At 41.0% G+C, this 11,032-nt stretch overlaps 1 protein-coding gene across 3 annotated transcripts in view; it reads left to right on the forward strand.

Annotated features, from left to right (window-relative positions):
* LOC109038905 (uncharacterized) overlaps positions 1 to 10,707 on the forward strand; it is a 175,004-nt gene extending 164,297 nt beyond the window's left edge. For all 3 annotated transcript variants that reach the window (XM_019054170.2, XM_072301839.1, XM_019054171.2), the window contains 2 exons: positions 2,039 to 2,427; positions 7,783 to 10,707. In XM_019054170.2, coding sequence (XP_018909715.1) covers positions 2,039 to 2,427; positions 7,783 to 7,991 — 598 coding nt within the window. In that variant the 3' untranslated portion in view covers positions 7,992 to 10,707. The remainder of the gene's footprint in view (positions 1 to 2,038; positions 2,428 to 7,782) is intronic.
* The last annotated feature ends 325 nt before the right edge of the window (positions 10,708 to 11,032 follow it).

Genomic DNA, 11,032 nt, shown 5'->3' on the forward strand with positions numbered 1-11,032 from the left:
TTGTACCTAGCTTTGTCTATCGATATTAATAATCAGCCCTCTGAATGAAATAATAGGGATTTTCGACACATATCAAATGGAGCTTAGATTATACATTTGTTGTTTTTTTTTTTTTTTTTTTTTTTTTTGAAGGAATTTTATTTAAATATCACGTAACGACTAGCAAGTATTTTCTTGTATCTATCTACATGGTCTAAAACTAAAACTAAACAAATTGCATTAATTTGACATGGTGACGTTAGATATTACGACGATTATCTGTTTGTGTTTTTACCCGCACGTAAACTGTAAACACTTGTTCAGGAATTGATTTGCAGTCTTCTCGTTCTGTGGTTTGTTCTTCACGTTAAATTTTGAAGAAAACAAATTTTGCGTAGTGCTTCGATTCATACCTTGTCCAGAGGCCTCCTCATCCCTAGAGACAAAAGTACTAATGGGGAAAGCTCCATGACATCCCCGATTGAGTCTGCGGGACCGCCCATACGGTGAGCGAAACGCCGGTTTCTACACCCGTGCGTCCCGCCCCCACCCCCGCCACCCACCCCTGAGTCCCGTGAGGAAATCCATTAATCTACATTAAACGGGAGCGCGATGATGATGCTCGCGAGGACGACGTCATGATGCCAGCGATGACACTGCCGCGGATGAGAGTGAGAGATCCTAATTAAAAAATCGAATCCGAGTGTTTCGCGTCGCGACGCACGCCCGGTTTCCCGCCATCATTTTTCATTTTTCGGGACGTGCCTTCCCCTCCACCTCCCCTGCGCGAGCACGCCCCTCTCAACCCCTTAACGCCGTTGTCACGTGGGCAGCATCGAACGCGAGTCTTTCAGCTTCGAAATCACAGACCTAATTCTTCAGCTGCGTATGAAGATGAAGAATACGAGGATGATCAAAACGGAATACGACACGACTCCTCTTTTTCTCCCCGGTTAAAAACTTGACTAAACAGGGATACCAATAAGTTGGATTACATTTTGCAAAAAGGAACCACTATTTCTGGCCCATTTTAGAAACAACATATATGCCGTTGGCTTCCCTATGCAGGTACGTGCTTTTATGAGAGAGCCAGAGACAATGGTTCCTTATTGCAAAATGTAATCCAGTTAGTAAATCTTACTTTCTTCGGCACTCCGGTTTTCTGGTTTCCGGTGGCACTCTTGGAAGATACGTGGTTTCGGCGTTTGGTCATCAATATTTTAGCGACTGTAAGGTGTCGCAGAGCGCTTTGAGGCGTTGATAAAGTGACCGATACAATACATACGAACATGAACAATCAAGCTGAATCTCTCCCAAGAAATGAGAAGGTCGTGTTAAGCAAAGATGTTAAATTCAAGGCGAATGAAGAATGGTGGTCGCATCTCGTACCCTCTTGACGTCACACGGTATCGGGCACATCGGGTCCGACTTTGGGTCGCACGGCAAAACCCGTGCCCGCGTACCCCCCTGACGTCAAATCTTCAAAGTGGCAGCCAAAATCGAAATGAGACGACTGTTCTCTTTCCTTCTTGGCTTGAAGTAAGCAGCCATCATTCTAAATTCAAGAAAAACTATTTCTTGGCGGTATAAACATAGGCGGATCCAGACACTTCGTGCGGGAGGGGCGGAAAGGGTCCCGCGAAGCTTCTTTCAAAAAATTTTCGAAATTTTGAAGCATAAGTATGTAGCTCGAGTCAATTTCGTCATGAATAACTACCTAACCTGAGCGTCCTTTCTTCCTCTTTCCTCCCGTTTCCTTCCTCTTTCCTCCCGTTTTCTTCCCCTTTCCTCCCGTTTTCTTCCCCTTTCCTCCCGTTTTCTTCCTCTTTCCTCCCGTTTTCTTCCCCTTTCCTCCCGTTTTCTTCCTCCTTCCTCCCGTTTTCTTCCTCTTTCCTCCCGTTTTCTTCCTCTTTCCTCCCGTTTTCTTCCTCCTTTTTTTGGACTAACGGAGGAGGCGTAAGTTTCCTCTTGTAGCCACCTACGCGGTGGGAAATGGAAGAATTCGTTGTTGAGTCAGTAGGAAAGCGTATATTAATGGTTGTTCGTTTGACTGTTTCAGATACATGAAATACCTGTACCCGTACGAGTGCGAGAAGAAGCGTCTGAGCTCGCCGTCGGAGCTGCAGGCGGCCATCGACGGGAACCGGCGGGAGGGGCGACGCGGGAGCTACGGGGCGATGGCGTACGCGGACATGGTGCACCGGAGCCCGACGAGCATGGTGGACATCCCGCAGTCGGTGTCGCCGGCCCAGCCGCAGCCGCAGCCTCAGCCGCTCAACCTGGTCACCACCACCTCCCCGAGACGCCCCCACTCGGCCCACTCGGCCACCCTCAACGGCAACGGCAACGGGCACCACAACAACCACCACAGCGCCCACCACCCCTCCCGCGACTCCACCGCCACCGTCAACAGCCACCTCAGCTCGCACATGTTACCACCCTCCTCAGGTAAGACCAAACATCATTTCCACCAGGATATTCTAGTCCTTGGCTTAATGGCTCAGTTGCCATCAGGGCCGGATTAAGGGGGGTGGCCACATGGGCCGCGGTCCATGGCGGTTATTCTTGGGCGCACATTTTTGCACTACAATCAACCCTATCGAAGCAGGGCTGGATTATGGGAGTGGCACATGGGCCCGCGGCCCATGGCGGCATTCTATAGGGGCGGCAAATTTTGCGATTTTTTTAAATGTAGGTATAAAAAAAAAACTCGGATTAGAAATAAAAATACAAACGAGGAAAGGCTTACAAAAATCTCTCCATTTTCCTGAGAGTTTAGTAATTTCTAATTTTATCGTCTTTCAGTGATACAAGGAAACCGCGCTTTTGATTAGTCGAGTATAGAGTAGAAAAACAAACACAGACCTGGAACGGGGACTTAGGGGAGAAATGATGACGATGGAATTGAGATGAATCGGAGAAGCCCTGCGGCGCGGCAATCGGCATGTAACACTATTAGCGCCCTACAAGACTGCACGAATTCTTCACGCTTTGCATCAAAGCAGTGCGGTTATTGTGGGTCGACGTGAAACGGATGCGCCTACAATGAGTGCATGAATATTCAGCATTTCGCCAACACAGTGCAGTCGCGTGAAAGCATTGCGCTACAAGACCGCGTGAATACTTACGCATTGCGCCAAACACGGTGCGGTCGGCGCCGGGGCGGAAGTTAAAATCATTAAACCAAATTTTGTGTTTGTTCTTTCATAATTTTATCGTTCATTTCTTATGAATGGAAGGCCTTGTCCATCAGAGATAGGACTTTCCCAAAACATGTGTTCAACACGAGTAAACGCGTCTTAATGCATTCTTTCTCCGCTGGCACGTTCACTTGATGGTTTTTATTGATGTTTCAAAACGAATGAGAAGGGGTCGGCAAAATACAGGCGGCCCATTGACGGTAAGTAGGAAAATCCGGCCCTGGTTGTCGTAGTCACACAATCGTGTTTTGAGGCTTGATTATTGTAGATTATCTAAGAATAATAAGATTTGTCCAAGCCGCCACTGTCCACGTTTAATTTTAACCGAGATATCGGCCTTTGAAAAGTCGGCTTTTAGACGTCATCCACCGCGGTAGTGACACCCTTGGTTTCTTCCACCTTGTTTTCATCAATCGGTGTGACGCACATTTTTACTGGTTGTTTGACGTGAAACTTGGATGAGAGCAAGGCGGAAGAAACCAAGGGTGCCATTACCACGGAGGATGACGTCTGAAACCCGACTTTTCAAAAGGCGATTTCTCGGTTAATATTGAACGTAGAAAGTTGCGGTTTGGACTGATCTTATTATTTTAGCTAATCTGCAAGAATCAAGAAATGAAACACAATTCTGTGACCAGCGCAACTGACCTATAGGACGTATCTCTGCTAAACGGCATGAAAGACGAGTGGGATAGATAGGGTGTGCTCTAGAAAGCTGCATATGAATCAATGTAAAAAAGGGCGTTATTCCATTCAGGGAAATGGAAAAGCGGGATTTTACATTTTCCAAAAGGAACTAAGCGACAACTGTATGTGGCACTCATAAGCTGCGGGCATGGCGAAAGAGTGTTTCGAACAGGGCTCATGAGTTAATGCGGACGCGGGCGATTCACTGGCGCTTTATAATTCCCATTCATTCTTACAGCCCTTTTGATTAACGAGCACGCCCCTTCTTTCCCACCTATCTCTAGTTCCGTCTGGCAGAAATACGTTGAATTTAGAGTATCTGAATGGGGAGAGTGCGGAGATGTTGAAATCTGGAGCTCTTAGGACCCAAAAGGACAGCCAACCCTCCAAAACGAAGAACAGTAGGAAAATGCCGCTGCCAATCCTCAGATTCCGATATCAAACCCTGATGGCTAAGGTTGTTAATGAACAAGAAAAATACTAAGAAACGTGGCCCGAACGATACGTAACAAGGCGGTAATGTTCATAAATAAGCCTGCATTTGCACAAATAAATAAATTTATCCAAAAACTAGGTCAAATACGTGCCTACAAACGATGGGAAGTCTACAATGTTACAAACGGAGATACGTGGTTTCACACTTTGGACATCGATATGTCGTTTTTCACTATTTATTCGTGCACTCTTTCTTCTTTTTCTGGATGACGCCTCTGCGCAAATCTACGAAGCGTATCTATTTCAGACTATTTTTTGTCCCCTTTTTTACTTTCTCTTTTGAGCACAGATTTAACCTCAAACGCACTCTCGATTGATGATGCATATTGCAGTGATTGCACCCTCGCGGGTGTGCGCACGGTCTTAAACAAGCTTGAGAGTATTATTCTTAATGTCAGAGCCTCGCGTTCCCATATACTAGAAGGGGAAAACGGTATCTATTTGAGGAGGATAATACGGCACAAGGCGTGTTAATGAACTTACGGCTTTTGTCTCTGGCGCCGCACTTGAATTCGAGTATACAGTATACACTCCAAATGAATAGATTTTCTTTTGGGTTCTGATGGCCGACTTGAGTTTGTACCCACAGCACGTGGTTATGGAAATATGATTGCCAAATTTAATACAAAAAAGGGCTAAAAGCAAAGACATTATGATGGATTTATTTCTAAGTGATGGCATAAAGGAGTGACGCATTCCCCTAATTTCAAAACGATTTCCCCAGAAAATAATGCTCATTTAGTTCTCGTTGAACTTCGAGTTAATATGCTTCACTTTTGAAAGGTGATTTTCGATAGGGAGGAGTGTGAATTTATCTATGGGGCTTTCGGAGATCACACCTAGCGTTTAAAGGTCAAGAGATCGAAAAATGCATAACAGTGAGATGGAGGAGGAGAAGCAAGAAGAAAAAAGACGGGGAGAGGAAGGAGAGAAAAATATTTTCAAATCATTTTTACACTAAAGTATTTATGAAAATAAAATTTAAATAAAATCATAGCTCTTTCTTAACTTGGGCCAGAAAATACAGTCCAAGGTCCTATCGTGCGACAATTGTGCTGCGTCTATGATATATCGACAAAACTTAACAGATCTCACTTTGAGCTGCGTAGCTACATATTCAACAGCTAGCCGGTCGCGACATCCCTCCCTCGAATATGAAAAAGCAGTCGACAATGGGTCTTTCAATAAGGATCGCTTCAAAATGGATACCGCGCTTATGATGCTGCGCGTTTTCCATAAATTAAAATTAGTAGTGATGCTCACTTGCTAGATTTCTTAGACTCTTCGGAGTTACCCTGTGGTAATTTTGTGAACCTGTGGGTCCATTAAAATTAACGTGATATACCGCGGTTTTAAAAAAAATCTACTTAACGCAGCATTTAATTATTTATTCCGCACGTTTTTTCAACGCTTGTTACACACTCGGGTCTCACTTTGGGATTAGCACGAATAAAGAAGCTCCTCCGGCACAGTGGTGATTTTGCAATCTTGCCTTTGTGCAACTTTGGTTTCCTTTGAGAAAGAGTGGACCTATCTTTAACCTATCTTTACAAAGCGATGAAACTAGCAAATAAGTAGAAAATAGAGAAAATTCAGATTTGAGAGTGTATGAGATGAAATGAATTGAGAATATGAAAGAAGAACCGAGGAAAGAGCGGGGCAATAATAACCGACAAAGTTGGTGTTGAACGTGATGAGCATACCAGACGCAAAATGTTATTAGATTTGTTAATATTCGTGTGATTCATTTGCTCCTCAAAAAATGAGTAATCAACGTTGACACGAAATATAATTGTGTGTATTTCGAATTACACGCATCTTTTGAATCAGTGCCTGCGCGACCCCGGGCAACCCATCCTGTCACTGAGTTGAAAATAGGTCTATTTTTACATGCAAAGTGAACTACGGTGTCGTTTGATGGTTCTTCGGAGAGGAGATGGCTTCTGTCCATGAGCTGCTTGTGTACAATTGTACGCGGCTGTGGTACAAATATGATGAGCATTGAATGGATCACTCGGTGGGATACGAAATTAGACACTGCAATACACACGTTTCCTTGTAGAAATTTTATGGAAAATACGATGGACACATTGAATCTTTCCAAATTCAATGCATAAAGGATCATAATAATATGACGTTTTTTTTAATGCGTTAATGCAACTATTGTCAGTCTAATTGAATAATCAGCGCAGTTTTGAATAATTTCCCTCTCGCAAAAAACTAAAGTTTACTCAAGTCAAATTGGGTTCGAGACTTATTTCGGTGAATTTTTCGATTGAAAAATTCTCCTGTGTGGTAATTTTTCTTTTTAACGACTAAAGCTGATTTTTACTGCCAACTTAATTTTGGAAGTTGTAATTTCCTCTGTTTTATAAGCCACCTATATCGGAGAAAAGAAATAATAGCTTCAGAGATAGTTGTCCTGTGCCTCACATTCTCTAACCAATTTAACGGTGACGAAATACAAAAAAAAAAATGAATCATCGGTATCGAGGCACAAATTTGCGAGAGGCGATGATTCCGTTTTTTTTTCTTTAATAAAAATAATTAAAATATAATGCGTTATTCGTAACGTAATGACGAGCACCCTGTTGGTTTCAACAACAACGGGGTTTCGGTTCGATTCACGATGAAAAAACAATTTCAGGGTTCAATCTGCCCCTCACTCATGATCGTAACCATGGACGAGAGTCTATGAAACACCCTGTGAATTGTTCGCAGAATCGAAATAAAACTAAAGTCGTACTCATTTTTAAAACGTTTCTATATAAATACACCTAAATCTAATTAAAACTTGCAAGCCTCCACCCGCATGCACGATTGCCAAGTCCGATCTAACTTCCTAAATTTACATTTTAGATGCTTGACAAGTGTAGTATATTTTAAACTGAACGGCAACTTTGTGGATGCTCCATCTGATGAAATTCGCGCGCGACTCTTTCACGCTTTTTACGCTCGAATGGAACAAAAATTTATGATTAGAATCAAGGGTCTCGCTCATTCCGCCAACTGCCAACTCGAAGTCATTTCAATCTTTTCTCTCCTCCTTTTTTTCTTCGATTATTTAAATTTTTTTACTGCGTGGAAAAGCGCACTTGTCACTTTCAGATGGCGGTATTTCAAAATCTTCACCTGCTGGGCCCTGTACAGTAACATACCTCTTCTTCAACTTGCACCGAAATTTTCCCGAACCTACTCCAGGAAGTTGCATTGCATGGAGGAATATACTTTCTGCCGTTGATTTTGAAATGAGCCTTAAAGCTCTTAATTTGCTTGTTAAAACTTACCGTTTGACAAAATCCTCCTGCGGACAGCCGAGAAAATGTAAAATGTGTGGTCTTTTCAAACATTCATAATACCTCGCCATCGAATTTGAATCACAATTCATTGAATAACCTTTGTATTATTTTATCTGTTGCAGGTGATGAGAGCAGTCGACCGGGGTCCAACAACAGCTCACTTGTTGTGAGTATGGACATCAACGGAATTATGTATCAAGGTGTTCTCTTTGCGCAGTCAGCTACTAACTCGGCATCACAGAACAGCCGGCCAAGTATGATCGCCTACATGCAACATAATCACGATTATCTTTTCCGGTGTGATTCTAAGGATTCTCAAAGCCTCTCTTAAAGTGATCTTAAGCCATTACTCCGGTGGAATTTGAATGATTGTTTTCAATATTATTCTCTCTCTTTGGGTGCATTCTTATTTGTAAGCTCTGAGCATGTAAAACATCAGTCTGATGCAAAACTTCCAGAGATAGGTAAAGGGACAGGTTTCACCCAGCACTCTTCTGAGCGACCTGTGACGCGAAATAGTTTGCAATACAGTTAATGGGTGACGAAAAATTAATCCTTCACCTCAGATCAAATATTTAAAGTAGTTTTAATATCTGATTACATTAAATTGCAAGTCGTCACTTCAACATAATCATTTTTTCCTGGCAATGAACAAGCCGTTTCTACAGAGAATTAGGGTTTAGATTATTATTATTGGGTGCTTTCCAGTTGTTCCAGTCATTAGATTTCTAAAAAAGAAAAAAAATCGAAAGAAATATCCCCCCCCCCCCCGAATTTATGAATGTAATTTTCAAACTTTTTAAAAAGCCGCATTCCTAATTTTTTAATATCCCATGAAGCATGTATGAAAATACGAAAATTAAATGAAAGTCTCAGGTCAAATTATGTGTGAATACCCGGCCGGAAAACTGGTATAAGGTAGCTGGGCACCTACACCTTCCGAAATCATTTTTCCAAACAGACTCAACTAATTTTGGAGAGCTCAATTCTCCGACAGAGGTGAACAGAAAGAAAAATACCTCAAGCATTGAACTTGATTACAATGAGTAAGTAATCATTTGATCTCTTTATTAAATCAAATTTCGATATCCCTGGTTTCATGCACGACTTCCGGTGATATGTACAATTTTTGCTTACCCGAAATTCTACTGCCCCGGTCAATATGTACTTTTGTTATCTTTTATAGAATTTCATAGTGTCTGTCATGTGCTTTCTGAACAAGGAACGTGTATTGTGTTTTCTTTATTTTTGTGTTAAAACATTTACTTATTGTATACATAAAGTGAATTGTTAATTTTGTACATTATATGGCATGAGATTATGAATGTGTCAAACACAGTCATTTCAAGTATTCCTAGAGTCTTAAAGTAGCCATTAAATTTGAAACTGTATTGTGAATGAAGCAGCAGCTTTGAATTAATTAGAGTAATTTCCTTTGGAATTGTGAACCTACTCTCCATCTTATTACACTAGTCATTATTTCGAGGCGATTAATTGCAGAACTGTAGCACAAGTTCTGATTTTTTTATCAAACTGAATAAACGCAGGCTCTGATCTTTTCTGAGCTTCAATATCCATTTCGAAATTTGTCTCTGCATCGTCTAGATTTTTGGGAGCCGTTTAATGGAAAAAACTATGGTTCTTCTAAAGAGAAAACGAGAGGAAAATGCCAAACTGAGTGCCTACCGAACTAATAATTTATTTAATTTGGCAATAAATACCTGTCACACCAAAAAACAAAAGTGCATGGGGCAAAAATACAGAGAGGAAGAGTAGGTAATATGAAAAGCAATCACAATTCCAGTTGTCCAAATATGTAGTCTCATTGCTGCTGAAGATCATTCAATTGTAAATATTAATTTAGCCTCTTCAAAGAAACATAAAAATGCAAAAAGGGGGAAAATACAAAATAGCTTGCTACCATCTGAGACGTTACTTCTGATAAATAATACGTGTGCAACTATTTTGCCTAAGATGGATAAAAAGCCTGTTCTGTAAATTTAGTTCTTTAAATGTTGCAGAATGCAACCTCCTTTGTTAATTATACTTGAGATGGATTGAGAACAGGTATCTAGGTCATTTAAGTGATTAGCTGTGTGTAATTTAAGATGTTTCACTATTTTGTCTACTCTTGAAACCAAATTTAATGCGACCAACAGCTACTGATGGCTATAGTTTAACAACCTTTCGTCGTGGTTATCAGACTTTTTTTCTTTCTTTCTTTTAAATGAATTTTTCAGAGATGTACAAAAATGATCATTCCCTAAAATGATTTGTTGCCTCAATCAACAGATCAGTTTGAAACAAGTTGACACGACTAGGTTGTCAAAAAAAAAAGATAGGTGAGCGGGAAAAAATTGGGAGTTTGCGCAACTGGTTCATGTTTTTGCGATTTACTGAGTCAAACGTTGGCACGTGATCTAATGGAAGATTACCCCAGGCGTGCAAATGGGCCGGAGCAAAATATTTTATTGTGTAAATGTTCCGTTCATAATTCTGATAATTAGTAATGTCCCTGCTTTATTACGTGTATTGAAGCAAGTTGCCAAAGCGTTCTTCCATGATGATGTTCATCTAGCTTCGAAGGTTTCTTTAAGTAGGTACATATGTTTCAGCTAAATGTGAATATTCTTTGCTACCAATTTTCACCTATTCAGGTGAGCTACACAATACGACAAAAAAATTCTAATCACAAAGAGAAAAAACGGAAAATGGGTGTCCGAATTTGACATGGGTGCTCCGACTTCAATCTCCTACGAGTGTGCAGTTGTTCTCAGAGCTCTAAGCCCTATTAATTGTCTCTGTCTCATGATTTTCCTTTATCTCAGTTTAAATAACTGATGATGTTAGCTAGTTAGGTAGTGATATTTTTTATAACTTTTGTTTTATTATTTATTTATATATGTTGATTGATGAATGTATTAAATCGTTTTATTTCATTATTGGAGGAGATATCTGAAAACTTTCAAGTGACAGAGCTCCTCTTATTGTACACTTTTTTTTGTAAAGACTGAAAGTAAATAAGTAAAATGAAATTGATCAAACAACCTGGCGTTATTTCACTCTCTAAAAGCTGGCCCTTGGGTAGTTTTCTCGTGATATCTCATAAGAGAAAAAGTTAGTCACGACCCTCTTGCTCCAGAGGCGTGGTGTGCTTTGCGATATATCGATTGATTTACCATATTAATCTATGGAAAAGGATCGATTATTAGGGTGTTCGCAGCGAACACCCTAATAATCGATTCTTTACCACACCTCAAACGGGGATATATCGATAGCGATCATTCATGCCTCGCCACTGTCTTGCTCTGAATTACTGATGGATGCACCGAGTTTCACAGAAACTCCAACGCATCAACTTTGAACTGAGCG

The sequence above is a fragment of the Bemisia tabaci genome, chromosome 1 (genome assembly GCF_918797505.1).
Source record: "Bemisia tabaci chromosome 1, PGI_BMITA_v3".
Lineage (NCBI taxonomy): Eukaryota > Metazoa > Arthropoda > Insecta > Hemiptera > Aleyrodidae > Bemisia > Bemisia tabaci.